General features: G+C 39.0%; 3 protein-coding genes across 6 annotated transcripts in view; all 3 read left to right on the top strand.

The window, feature by feature from the left end:
* The window catches only part of LOC120727791 (complement factor H-like), a 36,228-nt gene extending 22,418 nt beyond the window's left edge, over positions 1–13,810 (top strand). The window contains exons 1-9 of one of the 3 annotated variants that reach the window (XM_040022299.1): positions 1,474–1,649; positions 1,747–1,926; positions 2,359–2,538; positions 2,621–2,800; positions 11,248–11,304; positions 11,564–11,725; positions 11,819–11,980; positions 12,779–12,804; positions 12,923–13,810. In XM_040022299.1, coding sequence (XP_039878233.1) covers positions 1,595–1,649; positions 1,747–1,926; positions 2,359–2,538; positions 2,621–2,800; positions 11,248–11,304; positions 11,564–11,725; positions 11,819–11,980; positions 12,779–12,804; positions 12,923–12,955 — 1,035 coding nt within the window. In that variant the 5' untranslated portion in view covers positions 1,474–1,594 and the 3' untranslated portion in view covers positions 12,956–13,810. Of the gene's footprint in view, positions 1–1,473; positions 1,650–1,746; positions 1,927–2,358; positions 2,539–2,620; positions 2,801–4,691; positions 4,749–5,019; positions 5,182–5,272; positions 5,435–6,043; positions 6,073–6,179; positions 6,427–11,247; positions 11,305–11,563; positions 11,726–11,818; positions 11,981–12,778; positions 12,805–12,922 lie in introns of those variants that run through there. The other 2 variants (XM_040022298.1, XM_040022295.1) reach the window with 2 other exon arrangements.
* Positions 1–27,326, top strand: part of LOC120727793 (complement factor H-like) — a 35,189-nt gene extending 7,863 nt beyond the window's left edge. Inside the window, exons 7-8 of one of the 2 annotated variants that reach the window (XM_040022304.1) lie at positions 26,898–26,923; positions 27,115–27,326. In XM_040022304.1, the coding sequence (XP_039878238.1) occupies positions 26,898–26,923; positions 27,115–27,135 (47 nt within the window). In that variant the 3' untranslated portion in view covers positions 27,136–27,326. The remainder of the gene's footprint in view (positions 1–26,897; positions 26,924–27,114) is intronic. The other variant, XM_040022306.1, reaches the window with a different exon arrangement.
* Positions 23,024–27,886, top strand: part of LOC120727792 (complement factor H-like) — a 29,760-nt gene continuing 24,897 nt past the window's right edge. The window contains exons 1-8 of the mRNA XM_040022300.1: positions 23,024–23,160; positions 23,254–23,430; positions 24,334–24,513; positions 24,596–24,772; positions 25,208–25,312; positions 25,474–25,515; positions 25,636–25,800; positions 25,889–26,059. Of these exons, the coding sequence (XP_039878234.1) occupies positions 23,106–23,160; positions 23,254–23,430; positions 24,334–24,513; positions 24,596–24,772; positions 25,208–25,312; positions 25,474–25,515; positions 25,636–25,800; positions 25,889–26,059 (1,072 nt within the window). The 5' untranslated portion in view covers positions 23,024–23,105. The remainder of the gene's footprint in view (positions 23,161–23,253; positions 23,431–24,333; positions 24,514–24,595; positions 24,773–25,207; positions 25,313–25,473; positions 25,516–25,635; positions 25,801–25,888; positions 26,060–27,886) is intronic.

Raw genomic sequence — 27,886 nt, 5'->3', positions numbered from 1 at the left:
TCCATAGGAACTGCTCGGGGTCATTTTTGACTCCACTTGTGAAAGAGTGAGGTAGTGATACAAAAACTGCAATTTACTTAAATTAATTTAAAAAAAATACATAATTATCAAAATGGTCTCATGTCACAAACTCATTTTATGAGGAATACCTGGAATATGAATATATTACACTGGACTGAGGTGAAGCTTGTCCAAGGAACAGTTTAGCAAATATAGAGAAGTATAGCTATAACAAAGGCATGTTAATAATAGAGTCTGAAACTTTTGTCATCATCAAGCCTCTCCAACAGTCACTGGACCCATCTGTAGCAGTTGTCACTATGGAAACTTCAACCACAGATGCCACAGAGGTCAGGTTTCTCTCCAGAGAAGAATCAGTCTACTTGTTCTTATTATTAATGATGCAGAATAATCATATAGAAATAAAAAACCTGAAGTTGTGCGCTATTTGAGCATGTTGCCTGACTGGAACACTAAAGGACTCGGCAAGAGACGTCTGTCTCTCCCTAGCAGCACCTGTCCCTCTCCTCCTCTTCAGTTCGCCTCAACATAAGCTCATTATATTCTGTGATATGATTTGAGGTGTTTGACGAGGTTAGTGGTGTTGCCACCGCGTCTTGGCTGTTTGTGGAGGTAAAATATGTCCACACCTGACTCCGTCACACACACATTGTTGTGAGTGCGCACGCCAAAGGGCTGCGACACATTTATACAGCCATATTTTGCATATGACTGTGAAATGTGTAAGAAGAAGTAGTTCCTTCTAATTTAGACGATCCGAATGATATAGTTTCTTTCCACTGTGTTCCTGTTAATGAAAAACTACAAATTTTCCCCAAAGTACTAAAATATCAATATTTTAATACGAGAATCGATTCTAGAACATAAATTACTGGTAAAAAAAAAAGTCAGTATTTCAATATGCCACTAACGGGCAGCTGACCCAATCAACTCAATATGGAAAATGATAAACGCACATTGGCCCTCTCAATGGGAGATTTGAGTATTTAAAACATAACAAGATGGAACAATCGACCAACATAAAGTATTATCCACGTTGTGCAAGAAGGAATTTTTCTTTTCACCGAAGCACCTCCAGCTTAAAATATTAGTGTATACTTACTTATTAGTACATAGTTTTTTTAAGGTATATTTCACAGCAGAGAACCTGTGCTAAAAGATTGAAGAAAACTACACAAATCCTCTTTGAATTTAAGCATACATTCTTTGTGTTTATTCTGCATTTACTTCATTATATTGCATAAATGTCAGTTACAAGCTTAAATATAAAGTTGAAAAAAAATGTATATGCAACCAGGCTGTTGATCAAGTACATGCCATTAATCGTGATTAATTACAGAAAATTGTGAGATTAATTAGGGTTGTTTTTTGTTTTTTTTTATCTACTGACAGCAATAGTTTGTTTATACAACATATGTCTAAGAAATATGGACCAGAGCCAGAGTTACTCAGCACAATGTTTACTGTGTCCTGACTACTTAGTTCTTTGGGGGAAATTCCCAACAATTATTAACTCGTCCAGCAGAACACGGCTCTTTACTCTGCCTTCACATCGTGCTTTCATTGCTGCAAAATGTGTGTCAGGACTCTTGGATTTGTCCTCGTTTTGTTTCCTGGATTGCTTCAAGGTAAGAAGAGTCAATTCTGTTATACACAGAAGCAAATTTAGTTTGTAAATGTGAGACTTATGTGGGATTTTAAACAATTTTCTTTATTGTACATCAGCACAGGGTTGTGATCCTCCCAGACTGGTTCATGGTAACTTTCTCCCCAGACAAGAGACTTACTCTGACAGAACCACGATCACTTATTCCTGTGATAACGAATATAAACCTGTAGTGGAGGGTTGGTGGGCAACCAGTACCTGTGAACGTGGGAAATGGTCTCATGAACCACAATGTATAGGTAGGTCAGTCCTGGGAATGGTGAATGTGCTTTAAAGCTTCAATATAAATTCTGTTCTTAAAAAATGTAATTAGTTTAGATTTGCTAAAAAAAAAATCAACTCAATTGAGGAAAAAGAACGATGAAATCTGATTATTTCAGTAAATAAATATAAAAAGCAAGAAAATCCAATTGAAGAATTGTGAAGTTTAATTTAATGTTTTTGTGCCAAGTATAAAAAAATTATATTATCGTATTTTTTAAGAATTACAAACTAGGAATTTCAGTCTCTCACAAGGAATAATAACAAAAACTTTCTTCCAGTAATTCCTTGAATTAACTATTCACAACATTTAATGCGGCATGTTGCTGTTCGCAATCAGAAAGTTGTAATTATAGTTACTCTGTAAAATCTCAAAGTGTTGATGGTGACTCTGGTCTGTTCTTCCTCAGATGAAAGCGCCTGTTTTGGACCAACTATTCCCAATGGAAAGTACCCTGAAAACTCAAACGGCTGGTATGAGGATGGAAGTACACTAACGATAACATGCGATGGAGGATTTGAGCACCAAAACCAGATCAACACCACTACCTGTGGAAATGGAAAATGGTCCTCTGCACCAGTCTGTGAGAGTAAGTCTGCCACATGTTTGACTCCAGTTAGCTGTTCAACACTTTTTTTTCTGCTTCTATTCATGACTTTTTCTTTTTACAGGAAGTATGAGTGCATGCAGTGCACCTCCTAAAATCCCCCATGCAGTCATCATTAATCAGAGGTACCAGCAAGTGTTTGCAGCAGGTTCAGAAGTGCAGTATGAGTGTGAAGATGGATACACTGCACACACCAAGAAATCTGTTTGTATACAGGGATACTGGACAGCAGTGCCAACATGCAGTAAGTGGTCATGAGTTAAAATTCTTGACTCACTATAACATAATATTATAATAATATAGTAGCCACGTAGTACAGATCAATGGTGTGACTTGATCTTCACGGAAGAGCATTTAGGCACCATTACTGACAAGTTTGTACCAATAACTCCTCTCAACCTGCAGACAGAGGAAGTATTAAACCATTTATTTATTCTCTTTATAAAATATAGATATACCTTGTAGCAATGTTTTGAAAACACTCATTCACACATCTTTCTTTATTTTGACTGACAAACAAGACTTGCAAATCATTAGTTATAGAACAACACCAGTTAGTAAGCCACAAAAGAAATACAAATGAAAATTGGGGGTGGACTCAAACCATGCAGTAGCCTGGGAGAGAAACAGAATAGGAATGTCCTTAAAGCAAGCACATGTGTATAGTGTTGTGGAGGTGAAGAGAGTGTCAGACAGGGTCCATCCATCCATGCATCCATCCATCTTCTTCCGGGGCCGGGTCACGGGGGCAGCAGCCCAAGCAGAGAAGCCCAGAGCTCCCTCTCCCCAGCCACCTCCTCCAGATTGTCCGAAGGAATACCAAGGCGTTCCCAGGCCAGCCGACAGATATAATCTCTCCAGCGTGTCCTGGGTCTGCCCCGGGGCCTCCTCCTGCTGGGACATGCCTGGAACACCTCACCCAGGAGGCGCCCAAGAGGCATCCTTGTCAGATGCCCGAACAACCTCAACTGGCTCTTTTCGATGTGGAGGAGCAGCGGCTCTACTCAGAGCCCCTCGTGGATGGCTGAACCTCTCACCCTATCTCTAAGGGAGAGGCCAGCCACCCTTCAGAGGAAGCTCATTTCCGCCGCTTGTATCCCCGATCTCGTTCTACTACCCACAGCTCGTGGCCATAGGTGAGAGTAGGGACGTAGATCGACCGATAAATTGAGAGCTTTGCTTTTACGCTCAGCTCCCTCTTCACCACGATGGACCGGTGCAGCGTCCGCATCACTGCGGCCGCAGCACCAATCCGTCTGATGATCTCTCGCTCCCTTCTCCCATCACTCGTGAACAAGACCCCGAGATACTTGAACTCCTCCACTTGGGGCAGGAACTCATCCCCGACCCGGAGTGAGCACTCCACCCTTTCCCGGCTGAGAACCATGTTCTCAGATTTGGAGTTGCTGATCCTCATTCCTGCTGCTTCACACTCGGCTGCAAACCGTTCCAGTGCATACTGGAGGCCTTCACCCGATGAAGCCAACAGGACCACATCATCCGCGAAAAGCAGAGATGAGATTCTGAGGCCACCTAAGTGAAAGCCCTCCGCCACTTGGCTGTGCCTACAAATCCTGTCCATAAAAGTTATGAACAGAATCGGTGACAAAGGGCAACCCTGGCAAAGCCCATCACCCACGGGAAACAAGTCTGACTTATTACCGACTATGCGAACCAAGCTCTTGCAACGGTTGTATAGGGATCGAATGGCCCATAGCAATGGGCCAGACAACGCGTACTCCCGCAGCACCTCTATGTCTCAATGAAATATATGCAGCATGTACCATATAACTAATGAGTTATCTGTTCTCATCAAGTAGAGGAACTACTGGACATCAGGGAGGTACAGCTGGCAGCAGGACTCATTTATAAGTCAAAGAAGTTTATAAAGTGATTTCACTAGCAGGGACCACATCCTTGGTAACGATGGGCGATGGGGGATAAGGAAGTGTGAATAGTGCTGCGGTTTGGGGCATGAAAATGAGAACAGCAGGTAATGGAGAAGGGGGGTTTTATAACCTGAGGCCGGAGGGGGCATGAAGGAGGAGTGGTCCCGCTCCTGAAATTCAGATGATATCTCCAGTCTAACTGATCTGTTGTCTGTTTTTGTACATTATCTGCTCTGAATCCTGCAGCATCTTCTAGCACCTCTGACTCAAATAACAGAGACAACAGTCCTATACAGATAAACAGTAAGTTGCTCACAACCTTTTCCACTTAATCAGCATATACATCAAATTCAGTTTATATATTCAATTTAGTTTTTTGAATGACAACAAGCAGCTGGATTGGAATTAGAAGCCAGCGTTAATGAATGAATGGATGAAACTGGTTGATCACTGCAAAAATGATTAACTTTGATTGGTTGGCTAAGTTGTACAGGAATTGATAGATTTGGAAAACTAAACAGCTGAGTACACAATGATCATTTTGTTACGTTACACTCACTTTCTTTTATTTTAGTTCAGTCATGTGGAGCCCGCCCAAACATTGAAAATGCTGCAGTTGTGGAAGAAGGTCCAAAGTATTTAAAATACCAGTGCAATGGCTTTTACAAACTAGCTGGTCCAGACACTGTGAATTGTTACGGTGATGGTAGCTGGTCCAAACTGCCCACCTGTGAAGGTATTAAAAATAATTTTCCCTCCAAAGGTTTATTAAAAATGTTCCTAAAAATTCTACTTATGTTTCTTTTTACTTGTTGTTATTTTTGCAGGAGCGCTCTGTGTGGTGGATCCTGCTAGATATGCTGGTTATGGTCTTGCAGTAGCTCAACGTGAATACATGCGGGAAGGAGAAGAAAAATATTTTTCTTGTACTGCAAGAGACAGACATATTTATGTTCGGTGTGCTAACAGAAGAATATATTTGGGCAGATGTAAGTATTTATCTCTTTACATTTTAACTCTTTCAGTTTCTATTTTCCTTTAGCAGCAAACATGTATGAAAATTTCTTCTCTGGGACCTGATACACAAACGAGAGGAATAGTGAAAGAAAAATAAAAAAAATAAACATTTCCCACACAGGAACATACTGAAAGAGCATTGCTGATTTGTTAAAAGCTGCAGCTGATGTTTGTCTATAGGAATGACACATTCACATCATGTTGTATTATGTAGAGTTGTCCCCAGCTTCCAACAGCCAAACTCATCTACCTGCCTTCGTCCCAGCACATCACACAAAGCAGGAGATTCACTCTTTATCACAGGAACAAAGTGATTTAGTGTGCAGCATCCACACTTGTTCCAGTTGCCCCCAAATCACCACAAAACAGTTTGTTATGGTTACAAAACACACAATGAAGTAACTTCAACAAATGTTAATATGGAATAAAAGTAAAACATGAGGAATAAAAGCAGTCTGGCTCTTTAAGAACAGAGAGGATTTTCCTCTGTGGGTTTATCTTTGAATGCAGTGAATCAGTCTTCACTGATAAAGTTTATGGATCTGAGCTTCTAACTGACAAACTATCTGCTTCTTTTTTAGGTTGTACTGGATATGAATTTCATTCTTATGTAAGTGTTATTCTTTGATTTATTTTCAAACAAATATAGTTTCTTTGAAATAAATGTGCTTGATGTTTTTTACTCAGCTGTTGTTTGTTTGTTTGTGTTTTAATCAGCCTGATTGCAAAAGAGTCAGAGAATCCAAATGACAACACAACCTTTCTGAAACACTTCAACCAGAACCTGCAGAGCAACAATGAAACATGTTTCTTTTCTTTGTCCAGTTTTGGGGCTGATTGTTCTTTAAACACCAAACTGTCCATAAATGATTTGAACTTTTCATGCACTCAGTACATGATGTGCACACTGAATCCATAAAGTGTCGATGGCTGGCTGAGGTCTGAATAAAATGTTTCGTCATCAGAGACGTCTTTGTATTGCTTTGTCTGCTAACTGTGTAGAACAGTTCTTTTACTATGCACACCAAAATGTTGTTCAATAAATAACAATAACGGAAACATTATAATGTAGTAAGCACACAAGCACAAGTTTATTGATTTGTTTTACTTCATGATGGTGTTGGCTTTGGTTAGTGACCGAGAGAATGAGATTGTGGATACAAGCTGCAGAAAACAGCTTCGTCTGAAGGTTGGCTGAACTCATTTTTACAGATGAGGTGATGATGAGTTGATGCACCACAGTAACACAGAGAAACGTGTCATACACACACTGATCCACTGTTACACAGTTAACAGTTCTCACAGGTTGACATTTTCAAACAGTCTCTGACGGCACAAAAACCATCATTTGGTGTCCTGGTCCAAGAAACATACAACCCAACATTTGAGCCAAGCCCAAAGATTCTTGTGCTTCACAATATCAAAAGCAGAAAGCAGCTATTGTCCAAAAGAATGAGGGCTGTGATATCTCCTGAATCTAATGTGAGTCACAAATAATTGATCACCTTCAACAAATCTTTTTCAGGAACTATGAAAAGCTCTGAAGTCTGACTGAAATAGTTGCTGTATCTCATTTGAGAAGAAGTCATAACAAAACCACTTTTCCCAACACTTTTGACATTAATTTACAATTTGTAATTTATGTTAACAGGACAATGATTTCTTAGACTCAGCATAAAGGTTGAATTTTTATGTGTAAACCCTGAAATACAGTATTCTTAAAACATGCAGTGCTTTAAAAAATTCTTTTCATATTGTAATATTCAACAAAGATATCCTGAGTAAATACAAAATCCACTTTAAAAATGACGATTTCATTTATTAAGGGATATAAAGCTATTCAAACCCACCTGCCCCTGTGTGGAAAAAGTAAAAGCAATTAGATCAGATTAGATGATTGGACTGGAGCAATGATGTCAGCACTGACTAGGACACCATGAAAAAGTGGAAGTGACGTGATGAACAGACTAGCAGCCAAACAGCCAAGAAAGCAGACAGATGAACACTTACAGATCGTCCTTACTGAACATACACATGATAACGTAGGTGTAAGTGTAAAAATGTATACAAGTGTAAGTATACTGAATTAAACTGAACTGAATTAATACGCCACAACTGCAGACAGACTGACGACCTGTCCAGGGTGTATCCTTCTCTCACCCTTGGATTGGGCCCAGCACCTCCTTTCTCCACTTAATGTACTCATAACATGGCATCTTCATTCTTTATTATATCTCATCATGGCAGCCTCTGAGTCCTGCATTTGGGCCCTAATGAATAAGCTCACAGTGACTAAGATGCAGAAATGTTTCACAGCTCACTTTTGCATGTACTAAATGCGTGGTACAGCCACTAATTTGATGTGACATTAAAGTTTCAATCCCATGGCTGTTAAACTGTGGCCTGTTAAAGGCATCACGGTGACCGAGTCCCTACTTGAACTTTTTCTAAAATAAACTCGGCCACAGGTTTATAAAATCCAGCACTCAGGCATGCAGACGTCAACAAACATTTGTGAAAGAATGAGTCGCTCTCAGGAGCTCAGTGATAGGATAGGATGCACCACCCGTGCAACACGTCCAGTTGCGAAATTTCTTTGCTGCTAAATATTTTACACTTAGCTGTTATTGGTATTATAACAAAGTGGAAGTGATTGGGAACGACAGCAACTTGGCCACAGAGTGGTAGGCCATCTAAAATGACTTTGAAATTTGGACTGTAAATAGTTTCATTGATTTGATGTTTCAAAGTAAATATTTCGAGTCGCTTCAGAGAAAATGTCCCAAACACAACATCCACTGTGTGATTAATAAAAACAATGCAAAATATGTGTTGCTCTATTCATTCAATACGCACTGAAATAATAAATGTCATGAATAATGTAATTTGAAATCACTATGTTTAAACCAAACTGATCGGCGAAGTAAAACCAACAATTTTCTCTTCATTTTCTGGGTGATGAGAAGTTTTGTAGACATCGGGAAGATGTTGGTGTGTGCATGAAATCAACAGATTTAACGATATGTAACAAAAGCCCTGAGAAAAGAAGCTGTGGAAAACCCCAGTCTCGATAAATTATCTGTAAAAGAAAGAAGTTCATGAGTTTTAGATCAGAGCTCTAACATTTACTTATGAATTCTAAAATGTGTTATTTATTTGTTTATTTATTTAGTGTTTAACGGTTCATTTTCTGAGTTGCTGAGGATTTTTTCATATTTCTTTTCTTCATGTTTAAAAAGAACCTCAATAAAAAACATATTTGAATAAAAGTTTATGGAAAAACAGTTGGGGGGTTTTCTCCCGTTCTTTCTCAAAAGTTGTTTTCAATGTGTACGAACTTTTTTCCATCCCACAAAATGGGAAGGGCCAAGGTGATTGCACAAACTTTCGGGTGACAGTTGTGATAAGTAGCTGGTTCTCATGTGGATTACCTTTAACTGCTGGTGCTGCTTTGTTGTTGGACAATTTAAAAATGTGCATCAAATACTTTGCATTTGCTCTTCTTGGTTTCCTGGAGTGCTGCACGGTGAGAACAACAAGTAACTTCACAGACAAACATTTACACTGGTTGATAATGTTTTGCACTTACTTCAGTGTTGTGTTTCAGCACAGAGCACCACACAGGCCTGTGATGCTCCCACACTGGACGGTGGCTTCTTTGCCCCAAAGCAAGAGACTTACTCTCAGGGCACCAAGCTGAGCTACACCTGCAACGAAGGACGTACGCTAGCAATGAAGGGTTGGTGGGCAACCAGCACATGTCACAATGGAAAATGGTCTCATCAGCTACAGTGTATAGGTAAGTCCTGCCAATAGCTCTTCTTTCTTTGCTCACCCACTTAAAGAAATCTGGTCGCCTTCTTTCCAAGATCCTTAAACTGCTAATCTTAAAAGTAGAGAGGGTGTCTGTCTCCTCAATCTAAACTGGGAGCAGGTTCCACAAAAGAAGGGCCTGATAGATGAAAGTGCTGCCTCCCATTCTACTTTTAGAAACTTTAACTCTTTATTTAAGACCTTTTATGTCAGAGGAGGAGTTTCAAATTTAATTCTGCATTTTAAAGGAGCCAATAAAGGGAAGATGATACAGGAGAAGTATGATGATAGTACTCTTGCTATAGCAATTTGGATTAACTGCAAAGTATCTGTAAGTATCCGGTTGGACACCACAGTCTGCACACTATGATGAAAATTATTGGTCAACCAAATTAATACTGGTCAACACAGAACAAATTTGAGACCAATGCTGTTAATAAAGGCATTTTATGTCATTTGTTTACAGTATAGCAGGTCCTCACTTTTCTTTGATCCATAACTCAACTCACAGGAGTTTTTATGATTAGTGTTTAAGGACTGTAGGTTTTGTGGGTTTGATCCTGTGAATAAGCTACAAACAAACGGCCCTGCTCTGGGATTAATAACGTTTTTGAGTCTAAATCTAATTTTACAGAAAGCATGAATGCGTGCAGCGTGCCTCCTAAAATCCCCCATGCAGTCATCGTTCATCAGGACTACCAGGAAGTGTTTGCTGCAGGTTCAGAAGTGCAGTATGAGTGTGAGGATGGATACACTGCAGAGGGAGCACACAACAAAAAATCTGTTTGTACACAAGGAAGCTGGACACAAGGCCCGACCTGCAGTAAGTGGACATGAATTAGAATTCTTGACACACTATAACATAATATAATAATAATATAGTATCCATGTAGTATAGATCAATGATGTGTCTTGATCTTTACAGAAGTGCATTTAAGCACCATTACTGACAAATTTGTAACAATAACTCCTCTCAACCTGCAGGCAGAGGAAGCATTAAACCATTAAACCATTTTCTTGATCATTAATATGCAAATTGTCATGACCATTGATCAACAACTACTGATCAAAAACCATTGATCAATGGCTATGAGTAGCATTCACAGAGAGTTGGGGAATGGCTGCAATCACAGCACTGAAATCACAGAAAGATGCTGAAAGATGTACCCTTAGGCTCCCCCCTCGAATCAGAGATGGTCTTTCCCTTTTCACGTAAATGGCCTCCTTCACACCCCACTCAAACCAGCGTTCCTCCTGGAACGCCAGGAAGTGAACCCCCTCATGTCCACTAGCATGTAGGTGTTAATAGACTGCAGAGTCCTGGCCTGACACTTTCACTCTTTGATGTACCAACAAAAGAACTGTGATAATGCAGGTGGAAAAGTAAAGATGCAACGAGTAGAAGTAGTAGTGGAGATACCTTGGGTCAACCAAAATAACAGATGGTGCAAAAGAGAAGTGAAGAAGATTGCATGCAGGGTGGAGTGGGTGGAGGTGACTGTCTCGTAGTGAACTCTGACACAATGATAGCAGCAAGAGAGAAAAGGAAGGTTTACCAGACAGTAGTGATACCAGCTCTGATGTATGGCACTGATAAAAAGACAGGAGCTGGAGGCATCAGAGTTGATTTTCATCAGGAGTGACCAGGAACAAGATTTGAAGAAATGAGTGCATCATAGGAACAGCTCAGGTTGCTCAATTTGGAGATGAAGTCAGAGATCTAAGATGCTGAAAATGGAGCTGCCAAGCAGGGAGAAAAGAGAAAGACCTCAGCTCATGGATGTGGTGCAAGAGGAGATGCAGAGGGTTGTTGTGACAGAAGAGGATACTGGGGACAGGATGATTCACTGTGATCACATATCAGGGAGGTACAGCTGGCAGCAGGACTGATTTATAAGTCAAAGAAGTTTATAAAGTGAAGCTGACTGATGTGTTGTCTGTATATGTGCGTTATCTGCTCTGTATCCTGCAGCATCTTCTAGCACCTCTGACTCAAATAACAGAGACAACAGTCTTATACCAATAAACAGTAAGTTGCTCACAACCTTTCCACTTAATCAGCATATACATCAAATTCAGTTTATATATTTAATTTAGTTATATGAATGACAACAAGCAGCTGGATTGGAGTTAGAAGCCAGTGTTAATGAATGAATGAATCGTTGATCACTGCAGAAATGATTGATGTTGATTGGTTCGGCACGTTGTACAGGAATTGATAGATTTGGAAAACTAAACAGCTGAGTAAACAATGATCATTTTGTTACACTCACTTTCTTTTATTTTAGTTCAGTCGTGTGGAGCCCGCCCATACATTGAAAATGCTGTAATTGTGGAAGAAGGTCCAATGCATTTGAAATACCAGTGCAATCGTTATTACAAACTAGCTGGTCCAGAGGCTGTGAGTTGTTACAGTGATGCTCACTGGTCCAAACTACCCACCTGTGAAGGTATCAAAAAAATAATTTTCACTCTAAAAGTTTATTAAAAATGTTCTTAAAATTCTTTTTATGTTTGGTTTTTACTTGTTGTTGTTTTTGCAGAAGCGTTCTGTGTGGTGGATCCTGCTAGATATGCTCGTTATGGTCTTGTAAAAACTTCACCTGAATACATGCGGGAAGGAGAGACGAAGCCTTTCCCTTGTACAACAAAAGACTATTATATCAATGTTCGGTGCACTAATAGAAGAATATTTCTGAGCACATGTAAGTACATAAAGGATCTCTTTATATCTAAACTTGTTTTTCTTTCAGTTTCTTTTTTCCTGTAACAGCTAACATACATGAAACTTCATTCTCCAGGATCTAATTAACACATCATTTCAAGAAGAATAGTGAAAGAAAACAAGTAAATAAACATTTCCCACACAGGAACATAATGAAATAGAAACCTAACATTGCTGATTTGTGAAAGGCTGCAGCTGATGTTTGCCTATAGAGTCGTCTCCAACTTCCAACAGCCAAACTCATGTCATGTCAGAGACATTATTAGACAAATATTGAGATAAATATAGAGATATAGGTATAAATACAAACATAAATATATATAAATATAAAATATGTGTGCAAATATATGCTATGGTGTACAAAAGTAACAGAGTGCAGTTAGGTGTGTTTAATCCTGTTCTGCATGTGTGGATCTGACCCAAGTGGATGAATTAAAGAGTCTGATAGCAGCAGGAAGGAGCGACCTCCTGTAACGTTCCCTCTGACAGTGAAGTTGAAGAAATCTGTTCCTGAAACTGCTCTTCAGATTGTGCAGTGTGTTATGGAGGGAGTGGGAGTCATTGTCTATGATTGCAAGCAGTCTTGACAGCAAATGATAATATGGAATAAAAGTAAAACATGAAGAATAAAAGCAGTCTGGCTCTTTAAGAACAGAGAGGATTTTCCTCCACAGGTTTATCTTTGAATGCAGTGAATCCGTCCTCACTAATAAAGTTTATTGGATCTGAGCTTCTAACTGACAAACTCACTTTGTTGCTTTTGTCTCATTATGTTTAGGTTGTCCAACAGCTGACATTTTTTATGTAAGTGTAATTCTTTGATTTACTTTTCAAATATATACATTTCAAAGAAGTATATTAAATTGTGAATAACATTTACACAGCAGTTTGAAAAATATTTTTTTATTTGTAATTTAATCAGGAAGTGTGCAGAGTATTCAGAGAACCCAACTGACAACACGACCTTTCTGAAACACTTCAACCAGAACCTGCAGAGCAACAACAAAACATGTTTCTTTTCTTTGTACAGTTTTAGTGCTGATTGCTCTTTAAACACCAAACTGTCCATAAATGTTTTGAACTTTGAATGCACTCAATACATGATGTGCACACTGAATCCCTAAATTGTTGACGGCTGGCTGAGGTTTGAATTCAATGTTTCATCATCAGAGACGTCTTTGTTTTGCTTTGTCTGCTAAAAGAGTGGAGCTGGGGGGTTTGTACATACCTAGAACATCTACAAATGACTGTTTAAATATTGAAACTAGTCTTTTAGGCAGTTTTCGAGTAGAGGTTTGGATTGTGAGTTCTACCCAATGAACACTTTCATAGATGCTGCAATGTCAAATTCTTCATGTGTGTACATGCACAGACCACATGTGCATGTACATGTACCACAATTTGTTATTCTAATTTTAAAAATGTAATACATATAAATTCAATACAGTTTTTAATAGACACCTTTCAGAACACAGCCTGTGCCTGATTCTCATACCTGCATTCGTTTAGTCATAATGTGGAAATTGTGAGGAAAAAAGCAGATGAGCAAATCTGTAGCTGCCACCTGTCCTCTAGGCTTCACCTCCGCAAAACCTGTGTCTCTGAACTGGATCTCAACAGTGTTTGTGGTCTCATAAGCTCTCCTGTGAATTTTAGTTTGCATACTAGTTTGCATGCTTGGAATATATTATGCTAAATATATACAGGCTTTTCCACAATAGATATAAAAGTTACGGAGCCCCCCAGGGGACATGGGAGAAAAAAAAATTAGGGAGGAAAAAAAAAAATTAGGGAGAAAAAAAAAATTAAGACGGACTTTTGCGAGATCTCGCAAAAGTATTGCGAGATCTCGCAAAAGTTTTAGCCGCATTCTTCGGAGGCCGCCAGCTCGAAACCGACCGAGAGGTCGAGGCACGATGTGCCGGGAAAGCAGTGTTCCTCCCGGCTGTAGTAGGTCTCGACTTCCCGTTAGCTTCGAGCTAGTGGCCGCCAGCTCGAAGCCGACCGGGAGGTCGAGGCACGATGTGCCGGGAAAGCGGTGTTCCTCCCGGCTGTAGTAGGTCTCGACCTCCCGTTAGCTTCGAGCTAGTGGGTGTCAGATCTCCAAAAACGTCGGAGCACTTTTGCAAATATGTGATGTCTTGTAAACAGAGCAGGTATCTGACGTTTACACAACTACATTCACGCCTCAAAATATCTTAAAAGTGTATTTTGTGATCCAGAAAGAGTAATATTACAACTAAGTAGCTGCCGCCATTGTTGGAGTTTTGCGAGATCTCGCAATACTTTCGCGAGATCTCGCAATACTTTCGCGAGATCTCGCAATACTTTCGCGAGATCTCGCAATACTTTCGCGAGATCTCGCAATACTTTCGCGAGATCTCGCAATACTTTCGCGAGATCTCGCAATACTTTCGCGAGATCTCGCAATACTTTCGCGAGATCTCGCAATACTTTCGCGAGATCTCGCAATACTTTCGCGAGATCTCGCAAAAGTCCGTCTTAATTTTTTTTTTTCTCCCTAATTTTTTTTTTCTCCCATGTCCCCTGCGGGGCTCCGTAAAAAGTAAAAGTTAGTAAACCTCTATTAAAGTCTGTTGTTTCTTAGATTCAGCAATGAAACTGAATTTAAAACAAAACATAGATGACATTCTGTCACCTCGGCAAACACCATGATCTCACTGCCTAAAGTCATTCAGTAACTCTTATTGGAGAGTGTTCATTAACATCTTTCACTAAATATCAAAGTTTTCTACCTGCCCTAGTTTAAATTATAAAAGAAATTTTATGCATGAGAATCTCTAGAATGTTGAATACTTTTCCATTAAACAGTCATCTTCTACTTTGGTTAGGGTTTTTAACAACCATTTATTAAACTTATATTTTGCTTTTGCTTTATTTTTTACTGCAATTTCTGTAGAGTAGCTTTTATAGTGTTAAATCAGTATATGCTACAAAATAAAAGCCTTTCCTTTACAGTAGGTTTGTAGGCATTTTATTTTGAATTGCTCCAATCATGGCACTTCAAAGGAACAGCCCGTGATGTCAGAGTGAACATTCTACTGGAAAAATCCTTAAATAGGAGAGAAACTCAACCAACTTTAGTGGATCTCGGATGGCAGAAACACACAACAACCTGGTTGTTAAAACTAAGATAAGGCAGACGCAGAGAAACACAGACACAAACGCTGAACCATCGACAATGGCAGAAGCACAAACGAAAATGGTCATTGCACCGAAAACAACAATCCTGCAAGGACCAAAAAATGAGCTTGAAAAACCCGGAAAACCAAATACTGAAAAATCTCCCGTGGCACAAGCTCAAACAGAAACGGTCAAGAAAACAAAGAAAGCAAAAAAGCAAAAACAGCAAAGAGTGGCTGAAGAGCCAAGAAGACCATTTACTCAGGCAACATCAGTCCAACATCAGTCCAATACTAGATTTAGACTCCATCAGGGCGCAGTCCAGTATAATCCATGGGACGAGATTGCTGCTCTCAAACAGCAACTTCAAGCCTCCCAAAACTATCAGAAAGACATTTATTGGCAAATGGTTGGTGCTAACAAGAGGGCCTCTTATCACCAGTTTCAGCAGAGCAAACTTCATGCACAAATGTACGACAACAACAGAAATCATGAGGAAACAATTAAAGACCTCATAGAGCAGCTGGAAGAGGCTTCTAGAAATAAGCCCGATAACAAGAGTGAAACAGAGGCTCTCACAAATGACAATCAAGCAATTGAAACTGGATGAGGTGATGCTATCCGTGCAGGACCAAATCAGCCACCCTACCACAGAGCAGTGTGTGGAGTCTGCCACTCCAACCACAGGCACTTCACACGCCGACTCTGTAGGCCTAAAGTCCTCTAAGGAGGCTGAATTGGAGGTCCAATGTAGGAATCAACGAGAGCAGATAGAGATGCTCCAGAAACAGCTGAAAGAGCAGGCCATTAAACATAGCCAGGAGAAGGAGTCACTCAAGACAGAAATCAGTGACCTGAAATCCCAGCTGCTTTCCAACAAGGCCCTTCATGATTTGAAGGTAGAGTCTCTTGACCAAGAGCTGAAAGAAGCCAAAGCTTCCTACCTTAAAGTCACAAAGAAGCAAAAAGAACAAAATTCTGCCGATGCAAATAAAATGCAAAGATCCGAGCCTCTGAAAGAAAATGGCACTGGAGGACAGGAGAAGATAGAGAAAGAGGACTCGCTACCATCGACTGCAATGTCTCTGCAGGAGACTCTGAAAGAAGAAGACACCCGACAACGAGAAAAGATAGAAAAAGAGGACTGCATTGTGCGTCCAGGAATCTTTGCAAAGGCTACGAGATAAACAGAAAATGCTTACTGCCAAGGTGGCTGAACTCGAAACCGAAGTTAAGAGCCTGCCAGAGATACCGCAAATTAAGAAGAAGAAGAAGAAGTGGAACTGGCTGCTTCGGCTTTTCACCTAATTTGGTCTCAACATCGTGTCCTAAAATTCATATTTATATTTGGGGCTTTTTTAACACCAACCACTTATAAGCCCACTGGCATCAATTTTAGGACAATATGTAAATGGTTGGAACTGAAGAAAAAAAACACGTCTTCCTCCACCTCTGTTCCATCTTAATTTTCACCTCTCCTCTGTTCTCTCCCATCTCCGTCCCTTTAACTCCTGACACCTTCCCCATCTCCCCCCCCCCCCCCCCCCCATCTCCCTCTCTCTCTCTTTTTTCACCCTCACCCCCTAACCAGTCCTGACAGTTGACTGCTCCCTCTAGAGCCTGGTTCTGTCATAGGTTTCTTCCTTTTAAAGGGAGTTTTTCCTATCCACTATCGCCAAGTGCTTGCTCAGAGGGGATTGTTGGGGTTTTCTCTCCTCTATTTCCTCCTTTCTATCCCTTTTTTACCTCTTTTTTCCCCTTCTACCTTTCTTTTACCCTTTTCTTTACAACCCCCACCATTTCCTCCATCATCTCCCTAACCTGTGTTCACTTTTGAACAGACAGGTTAGGGAGGTGGGGTGGAACAATAAACACAATTGGCTACATTTTACATGTGACTGATCGATGTATTCGTTCAAGAATAAGTTGTCTTAAGTATAAATACAAGAAATGGGTGATAGCTGCATGTGTGTTTGTATGTGTGCATAATATGAATACTCTACTTGTTAGATCCAAATCCCAGAAGCAATTAAATAAAACAAGAAGACAAACAAAACCAAAACAAAAATACAAAGAAAAATCAGAGAGCTGTTTTATTTCTTTATAACATTTGTATTAATAAGATATTCTTTTGTGTGTTTTAACTCTGAACTGGTAACCAAATTTTCATTTTTTTGGGGGGGGGGGGTTGTGCGCACGTGTGTTTTAATTTATTTTCATACTTATGTTGACCCTGTCTGTGTTTACTTTATGGTTAAATGGAAAAACACACACACGAAACAGAAGAAGACGATTTTTGAAACGAATTAAAACGTACAGCTCTGCTACCACTTCCAACATAAATGAAGACAGAAAACTAAACAGCAGTGGCGTTTGCAGGGCTACTGAAGTTGGACTACCTGGTATATAGTGTTGTGGTACGTGATTGCTAGCGACACAGCTATGTTAGCATAACATTAGCACAGTGAAGCTGGAGGATGAACGCCAACTTTTTTCCACTCAATAAAAGTTAACGTGAGGGATTCTGGTGGTCAGGGACAAATGCAATCGCATAGCAGGATGCTACACAGGGGCCAAACTTCAGTCAGGAGAACAACTGAGATTATTCATCCACAATACAAGGTTAGTAATTAATATACTGCAACAATATGGGAACAGAACAGCTGCGAGAGAATTCAACATTAATGAATCAATGTTACGGAAGTGGAGGAAGCACAGTTTTTGGCTTTCCCCATATTTCAAAAGTGCTTCATCTCTTTGCTATGACTGTCACCATAATTTGCAGACGATAATAGTTTTAGCCGCCGCCATGCTTTCGACCAAAACAGGTGCAGCTTGATGACATCATCAACATGCGCTATCGCAATAGCGCAATAGTGGTCGTGTCCAAATTCATGGGCTGCATCCTCCAGAGGACCCGGCCTTCGCGGTCTACGTGGACCGGGTCCTCAGAAGGTCGGGTAGGCCGGAAGTAAACGGCCGTGAAATTGGACGGTCTAGCCTTCAGATTAGCAACACCGCTGTCTCGGTGGAGTTTAATAAACTCAGCCGTCTGCTCCTTGCTATCTAAAATATAACAGGACACTGGCGTAAATTCTCGACTGTCTCATACTTCTGTTTAATCAGTTTTCTGTTTGACGTTTAGTCAGCTGTGTAAAAACCAAATAGGAACCCACCCGGGGGATTAATAAAGTTTTATTTTATCTAATCTAATCTAATAACTTTAATCTCAGCCAAACCGATTTACTCACGCACAAACAAAACACTGAAAAAAGCCCAACAATAACATTTTTAGGTTGTCTAAGTGACTTATATATTACGTTTAACCCGAGCAGCGAAAGTCCGCGGTGATCTGAAAATGATGTGCCGGGAGTTGTGCCGTTCTCAGCCGCATCAGTAACCCTCGAGCTCCCGGCTAGCTATCGAGCTGGTGGGTAGCAGACGTCTCCGAAAACGTCGAAGCACTTTTGCAAATATGCGATATCTTGATAAACCGAGCAGATATTTGATGTTTACACAAGTACTTTCTCGCCTGAAAATATGTTAAAAGTTTATTTTGTGACTCAGAAAGATTAGTATGAGTAATTTTAAAACTTAGTAGCGGCCGCCATTGTTGGAAACTGGAGTTTGGCTGGACCGCGCTATGAATTCTGGGATATGGTAGGCCACGAAGGACACACCCGACCCATCCTTCAAATTCGGGAAAAGGAGGACGCATTTGTCGGCTGCATTCGGAGGAGTCTACGAATTTGGACAGCCTTCGGCACGTCGCTGTGACGTAATCGGTCTACAAATGCGGCCTCAGGAGGATGCAGCCCATGAATTTGGACACGACCATAGTCAAAATTAGTGATGGGATTTCCGGCTCTTTTTAGAGAACAGACTCTTTTGGTTCGACTCACTAAAAAGAGCCGGCTCTTTCGGCTCCGAACCGGCTCTTCAGGTTGTTTTGTTGCTTTAATTAATTTATTATTAACAATAATATAAAATTATGCACAAAAGGAAGTACTAATGTAAAAAAAAAGTGTTTTTATTTATATATGTTTATATATAAATATATGCGGTGGCCCCTAGAGACAAAACACGTACAAATTCCAAAAAGCACATACAAACTCCAAAACACTAGCATGAACTGAACTTCCAAATCAGAGCTACCTAGATCACTTAAATTACACAATTGAAAGCATGAAAGCATATGTGTATTGTTTGTGTATTTATACACAACCATTCATATATAGTCAAATAATTTAAAAAAAAAAATGTTCATTTACCTGTTACTACCACACACCAAATCCGGTCGTTGGTACTTGCTGGCTTGTGTAGCCACTAGGTAACAAAAGCTCAACACTGGGCCTAGCATCCTGGAGCACTTCTGTTGTCTTTTGTATGTGTTTTGAGTTTTTATGTGCTTCTGAGTTTTTACGTGTTTTGGAGTTTGTACGTGCTTCGGAGTTTTTACGTGTTTTGGAGTTTTTACGTGTTTTGGAGTTTGTACGTGTTTTTACGTGTTTTGGAGTTTGTACGTGCTTCAGGGTTTGTACGTGCTTCAGAGTTCGTACGTGATTTGAAGTTTGTATGTGCTTTGTCTGTAGGGGCCACCGTAAATATGCTTTTATTTATTCACTCCACATAAAATGTAATAAATAAATCATATAATACAAAAATCAACTATTCCCAGTTCAACTTTGAACTATTTAAATTTTCAGCTTTTTCCTTTTTACAAATTTAAAGTGAAACAACACAAAACACTGCAAACCACAACACAATTAAATATAAATTATAATATGAAAACAAAAAGAAGATGCATATTCTCTGTCATATGGACCTGCATGAATAAACTTTCTGAATCCTTTATCATCTGCAACTGAAAATAGTTGTGGATGATTACTATACCTTTCTAATGTGACGTTGTTGTCCCTGGCTCTTTCTCTGTCTCTCCCTCCTGCTCTGTTCCTGTGCTACTGAGTGTAACTACCGCCCCCCCCTCTTCCCAGCGTAAAGCACAAGGCTCGCGTGCTGAGTGAAACGGAAAAAAAGTGCGAGAGAAGAGGGTGAGAGAAAGAAGAAGAAGAAAAAAAAAAAACAACCCACGGCTCGCGATAAGGATCCGGCTCGCGTCGTTCACGTCAAAGACCTGGCTCTAAGAGCCATTTCGTTCGCGACCGACCCATCACTAGTCAAAATCTCTATTGGCCAAATTTATATCGTTTCTATCGTATATCGTTTATATTGCCCACCCCTACACTCATTGTGTAATTAGGATTGGCTTATGTGACAGTACATCACTGCAAGCGCCAGGCACAAAATGCACAAGAGGCTTACATGTATCTAAATCCAGATTTTATACCGAAATTTTGTTAACCATAATGAAAATATATACTCTTTAGCATAAATTAACCACTGGATGTAAAATAACATATACAAAAGAAAAAAATCTGAATCACATTTAGTGTTTTAATTCAGTGTCGCAATCATTCTATGACTGAGTAGTTTATAAATCCAGCAGTTAGCAGCACTAACTTCAGCTGCTTCAATTCATTGACATTTGCAAGCAATCCTTGATACACAGCATTTCAGTCAGGTTAAGGTCTGGACTTCCATTCTGTAGATTTGCTGCTGTGCTTGGGGTCATTATCCTGTTGCATGGTCTAACTTAGGAGAAGCTTTAGCTGTCAGACAGACGGCCTCAGGTTTGACGCTAGAAAACTTTGGCATACAGAGGAGTTCATCAACTGCAAGGTGCCTCTCTCTTGTGGCTGCAGAACAAGCCCAAATCACCACCCTTAAACCAGCATGCTCTACATTTGGGTTGAAATATTTGGGCTGTGTTTGATTTTTGCTGAAGGTACTGCTGTGCATTATGGCCAAACCTCCACTTTGGTCTCATCTGTTAAAAAGACATTTCTCCAGACGTCTCCTTCAAGGGCCCAATCACTTGTGTGTGTGTCCATCCCCAGCTACTCAAGCAGTTGGTTTAGTTCAGCTCTGGTTTCTAGCAGTCGTCACAACATGTCAAAAGTACTGTTCCAATGAGTGGTACAATCCCAGAACAGAGTTTTGCAACACCTTTTGATCATCTCTTACAGCATGTACCAGTTTTCTTGCTTTAGTTATGACTGAATCAGCAGTTGGGTGTTTCATAGCATCGTTCATTGTGAGTTGGAGTGTGCGGTAGGCACGGCTTTCTGTGGAACTTGCTGTTCATCCCATCTTCTTGCAGCTCAAGGTATTAAAAAAAAGAAAAACAGTTAACATTTAAAGATTATAACATTATGAATGTAGAAGCAACAGTCTAAAAATGTTATTCTATTTCCACTTGAGGTATTTATTTCATTAAATAAAAACTACTTCTTAAACTATGGTCATTAGCTCCAGTTTATCCCAGATTATGCTGCAGGTATCTTAAGTAAGCGGACCTGTAAGCGGCAGAGGAGAGCAGCTTGATGACATCATCACCTGGGGCAGAAGAGAGCAGGTTGCTGACATAAGCAGCTGATAAAGATCTGTGGCTATTCATAGTCCACCAAAGTAATTAAGTAATAAATAAAAAAAAAGGAAAAATTAGAAAATTCATGCCTTTTCAATATTGAGTATATAGAAACTTTTTAGTGGGCCCAGAAAATAGAACAATTTCTTTGAATTCACAGAAACGTTCTTGTTTTATAATTACTGCACAATCTGGGCAACAAGCTAATTTAATCAGCCAATTTTCTTTAGTCATTTTACACATTTATTTATTCCAATTTATGCTCAAAGAGTATCACTGAAATATTTATTTCATTTATTACAGCAGCATTTTTGTATTATGTGGAAAAACTTAGTTGTACTGTTCAAATAGTCGTTTGTTTTTCTTTCTTACGACGTCTCAGTGCTTTGATTTTTAACTAAACTTCTTTTCACCGATGGACAGTTTCACTGGTCGAGCCCACTTTAGATCAGTGGGCTATAGTGCCACACAATGTAAGATGAGTTTGACATCCCTGAATTAGACTCAAACACACTTCACAAGATTAATGTTGTATTCTTTTAATATGTAATACTGAATTTAATAAACACCGGCAGCCTTGCAGAGCACGCTGACAACAAACTAATAGTAATTAATAAAAATGATGCACAGGTTTTAAGACGCTGTAACAAAGCCTATATTCATCAGCATAGTGATGTGTCAGGATCTAACAATTTATATAAACTGCTGTCCTGTGATTCCCCTGAGATGTCACATTTATCCAGAGAAAGCTCCGAGCTCTCAGCCAGCTGTCAATAGAGTGAGAATAGTAGGAAACTAAAACTCATATGTAATTCATCCATTGCTATTTTGTTTTTTAAACATCTGTCCTTTTACTTAATTTTACTTCAATCTACCCAACACATGTCCCTCAAAAGAAAATATAGAGAGCATGCAAGGATCAATAAGAACTGAATCTTTCACCGCAAAACAAATATCATGATAACAATATTACTGAACACAGTCAACATCCTTTTTGCTTGTTTTGTTTCTGGCTTTAGGATTCAGTCTTTGCTGAACGTCTGTGCCGTTGACGTGGCTGCTGTTTGATGTTTCACAATGTTGAACTCTGATTACGGCTGTCCGGGAAGTCAGTTTGAAACCTGGACTGTAAATAACCTCATAGATTTTTGTACAAAAACATTATCTGACAAATGCAGGAGGAAAGAAATAAATACAAGCAGTTCCAACTGAGCGGTGTTTTCTTGACGTTCACTATGTGTACAAAATGTGTGTCTGCGTACTTTGTGTGCATTTGTAAGGACCCCAATTTAAGCTTTATACAGTTATAAAATGTGCACGCAGTGTCTATTTGTGAATTGATTTCAACAACAGCCAGAATTACTCAGCCTTATGTTTACTGTTTCCCAACTTTTAGGCTTTGATGACTAATTATTAACTGGTTTAGAAGAACAAGGTTCTACTCTGCTCTGCTTTGTGAATTAATTCCTGCAAAATGTGTCTCAGGTCTCTTGGATTTGTCCTGATTTTATTTCCTGGAGTGCTTCTCAGTGAGGACATTTATTTATTTATTTGAAGTTGTTGGTTATATATCTAATGTGCGTTTTTATGGGGTTTGTTTGTTTGTTTTTATTGTATTTCAGCACAGCGCTGTGACGCTCCCAGGCTTAATGGTTATTTTATCCCCGAACAAGAGACTTACTCTGACAGAACCACGATCACTTATTCCTGTGATAACGGATATAAACCTGTAGTGGAGGGTTGGTGGGCAACCAGTACCTGTGAACATGGGCAATGGTCTCATGAACCGCAATGCATAGGTAAGTGTTACATATATATGTCTATACTGGGAATGGTAAATGTGCTTAAAAGCTCAAATAAATATATATATATATATATATATTATTAAAAGATTGTGTAATCAGTTGTCTGAAAACATAAGAAATAAGCTAAAAATCAGACTGATCAGCAAATAAAGACAATGTTCAATCTTATGTCAGGATGGTGAAGCTTTAATTTTACTCTAAAAAAGTTATAAACTAAATAAAAAATAATATTATGAGGTACAGGACATACAAATCAGAGTTTGGGACTCCTAATTCTCTTTGAATTAACCATTCATGCAGGGACACATTTTGCTGTTTGTGGAGTTTTAAAGTTAAATACCACAAATCACAGAAGTCCAAGCCTGTCAAGAATCATTCTGCCACGAATAAAAGAAAATTGCATTTCTTCCAAGAAAATACGTGTTTGTTAGGTTTTTTTGTTTTGTTTTTGTCTGTTTGTTCTTTTTTTGTTGTTGTTTTGATTTATTTTGTTTTGTTTTTTCCCCTCCACTGTGATTAAGTTGTATTGTTGTTCATGTTGTATAAATAAGAAAACCAATAAAACATAAATTATAATTAAAAAGAAAATACATGTTGCTTGTCTTCATGGTTAAGATGGGAATTTGTCATTGATCGTGACTTTTATGAACACTTACACTAACCCTGAACCCCAACAGTTAATATTGTTAAACTGTTGATGGTGACTTTTGTCTGGTTTTCCTCAGATTTAAAGGAACAATTAAAAAAACTCTCTTCCAGTAATTCCTTGAATTAACTCTTCACAACGTTTAATGCGACATGTTGCTGTTCGCAGTCAGAAAGTTTTAATTATGAATGTAAAAGTTACTCTGTGAAATCTCAAAGTGTTGATGGTGACTCTGGTCTGTTCTTCCTCAGATGAAAGCAGCTGCCTTCCACCAACTATTCCCAATGGAAAGTACCCTAAAATCTCAAACGGCTGGTATGAGGATGGAAGTACACTAATGATAACATGCGATGGAGGATTTGAGCACCAAAACCAGTTCACCACCATTACCTGTGGAAATGGAAAATGGTCCTCTGCACCAGTCTGTGAGAGTAAGTCTGCTACATGTTTGACTCCAGTTAGCTGTTCAACACTTTTTTTTCTGCTTTTATTCATGACTTTTTATTTTTACAGGAAGTATGAGTGCATGCAGTGCACCTCCTAAAATCCCCCATGCAGTCATCATTCATGGATACCAGGAAGTGTTTGCAGCAGGTTCAGAAGTGCAGTATGAGTGTGAAGACGGATACACTGCACACACCGAGAAATCTGTTTGTATACAGGGAAACTGGACAGCAGTGCCAACATGCAGTAAGCTGACTGTTTAATGAGATCTGCATTTATGTATTTACTTTTTATGAATTGGCAATAATCCACAGTAAGTTTAAAAACAACTGATTACATGAAACTTGTATCAGTGCACAAATGAATGAGAATGTTTGGTGAATGATCAGGTGGTCAGAAATATAAGAAATAAAAAATAATAAGTATTCTGCAATCAATCGAAGTTTACAGTCTACAAATGATGCACGTTTAAACAGGAAGTGGACTGTCAGTGTCTGTTTACAGTCTTTTCTGCTGTTCATAGTGAAATTTAATAAAATACAAAAATAAAAAAAACAGTAATTTAATACATATTACAGTGACTTTATCCTTTTATTTTTGGGTGTTTTTGAGCAGTAAAAGTTCTTGGATGCATATGTAGTGTGTGTAGAATATGTGATGTATTTTCTATCTCTCTGTCAGAGATTGAAACCAGACCAGGTGGTGAACATACTGAATCAACAGTTACAGAAACAGGAGACGGAGACAGTGCATCTGCTGGCAGTGAGATCCAGCCAGGACATGGAGGTAGGTTATGATTTACATTATGTCTCAGTGGGGGTTAAAAGTTCTCTAGCATGAATACCTTGTTAACATAAAAATGACTGACAAACTTGATAAAATAATAATAGAGAAAATGTTCAAATTGGCCTAATCTCAAAGCAAAATAACTGTTTTGTGTCTTTCAGGATCTTCAAATGAGGGAGACACACGTCTTCGTTATACAACAAGTAAATAAGTACATTATTTTCTCCTTGAATTTATTCATGCTGACCAATCAGAATGTTAAGTGCATTACCTCGGCCACAGTTTGATATGTTTTCAGAAATATTCCTGCGTTTTCATTTCAGTTCAATATTGCGGAAACTTCCCTGTTATTGAAAATGCTGTTGCCCAGCAAACTTCACAATACTATTTGACATACCGATGCCAACGTTTGTACAGATTAGTGGGTCCAGAAACAGTGAGGTGTATCAGCAGTGGCCTGATGTGGTCAAACTTACCTGAGTGCAGAGGTATAAACACATCAATGATAATCATTTTTAACGATCTCTTAAAGCGTTGGGGAGAAATTTTAATTTAATGGTTGTTTCTTGTGTCCAGCTAACTTCTGTGCTGTCAACACCGATGACAATCCTGAATACAAATCTGTGGGAACTGTGCACATAGAAAATGGTGAGGAAAAGAAAGTGGAGTGTGTGAAACAAGAAAGCTGGTGGCTTGAACATTATTCTAAGGTTCGATGCATCAATGGAAGAGTGGAGGCAACTGAATGTAAGTATTACTGTAAACTCTATGTTTGAACGTGTCAGTCAGAAAAGAGTTTTCAGTGCTGTGTTGCCTACATGTTAACACGTTTTTATTACCTATAAGAAAGAAAACTTTTTAATAAATAAAACAACTGAACATGAATCGTTTTAATAACAACTACATTTTAAAAGATCTGAGCACTTAATGTCTCTCAGTGTCGTTAAATCCAACCAAGCTTTTACAACTTTAAACTCCTTTAAACACAGAAAAAACTACAGCAACTCTGCTGATTCACTGGTTCCTTGTTTCTACCTTAATTTGTTGTCACCAGAAGTACTGCACAGGCACCTGTCACACCTTGTAGTGTATGCTGCCGCCCTGACAGCTTCCCTTTCCCTGCACTAATGCCTGTGATGTGGAAATTATTAAAATGAGTAACTCACATTTTCCCCCACATTTATTCTGTTTTTAAACCTGAAATTATCCTTGGCATTTCCACTTGGCAATTTCAATAGATCTTATAGACCTGATGAATATGTATTTCTTTAACATACACAGGAAAGCTTTAAACAGAGTTTACTGTGTGATCACCTTTAATGAGGCTGATAAATATGTTGTTTACTTTGTGCCTCGTGTAAACACAGGTGACTATTTAGTAAACAACCATATCCACTTCTATAGAAACTTCTGCCTCATGCAGTGATTTAAACAGTATCCCAGTAAAGTCGATTCAACAAAATATTAAACCTGATAAAAAAAAACTGTCAGCAGCTTGTAGACATGTAGAAAACTGAACACACCTCATCTGCAAATGTTAAGTAACTGAAGTGTTCACACTGAGCTTCTGCATCACTGTTTACAGGTTGTAACTGGGCAGAGCATGCAGCGGTGAGTGTTCCTCTTTAAAAGAAATGCTGTTATTGCTCTGATCTGTCATTTAACGATGTTTCAATTGAAGAATGACATCTTGATTTTTATACTTAGTTTTCACACTTTCGTTATTTTCTCCTTTGTTTTTACATTTTAAAAATTGTATTATATTTGTAATTTATTCATAAAACATCTGTTCTTCTAACCAGGGAGGTCTATTGTGTGACTAAACCTGTAGCTGAGGATTTGCTCACCACTTTGGAGCTTTTACAGGAGGAACCTGACTTATGATCGCATCGTCACAGCCTGTGTTAGCTTTTCATTTTCATCTTCAAAAATTTAAGAGAAAATGGTTTGTGTGCTCTTATTTGAGACACAAACTCCACCAAACTGAATAAAGTCTCAGATTTTACCATCAAAACTGCTCCTGCTTTGTGTGTGTGTTTTATTTGTTTAGTATCTGAAGAGCACTGATTTAAACCTAGCTGTTGTCAGGTTTATATAATGGATTGTCATTTATGCTTAGAAATATTTACTCATATATGCTTAGAGTTTTATAATTAGTTGTAGATTGATAGAGGTTTGATCCGTAGTAGTCTGTGGAGACTGTGTGCCTCCCAGAGCACTCTGGCATGCACACACAACTTAAGGTCAGGAGAGAAGTTATATCTGCTCTTACTGATTTATGGTATAGGACAGACCTTCCCAAAGTGTGGGGCCCCATTGCAGGGGGGGGCGCGGCATGAAAAGGGAAAAAAAAAAAAACAATGCTTGGACACTGCTAGCACGGGGCGCCCACACTAGTGGTGGTAAATTTGATTCTTTTTACTGAATAGAGTTTTAATGAGTCACTCACCAAAGTGAACCGGGTTTTTTGAGTCATTTGATTCACTGAGTCAGTTGCAAAAAATGTACATTTTCACTCAAACTTAATTTGTTTCTCTTTTCATGTATATCCTACTGCTAAGATGAATGATTCTA

The sequence above is a fragment of the Simochromis diagramma genome, unplaced genomic scaffold, assembly GCF_900408965.1.
Source record: "Simochromis diagramma unplaced genomic scaffold, fSimDia1.1 OVJJ01000205.1, whole genome shotgun sequence".
NCBI classification, from domain to species: Eukaryota; Metazoa; Chordata; class Actinopteri; order Cichliformes; family Cichlidae; genus Simochromis; species Simochromis diagramma.
The sequence above is the reverse complement of the archived record's forward strand: the minus strand, read 5'-3'. Positions and strand labels throughout refer to the sequence as shown.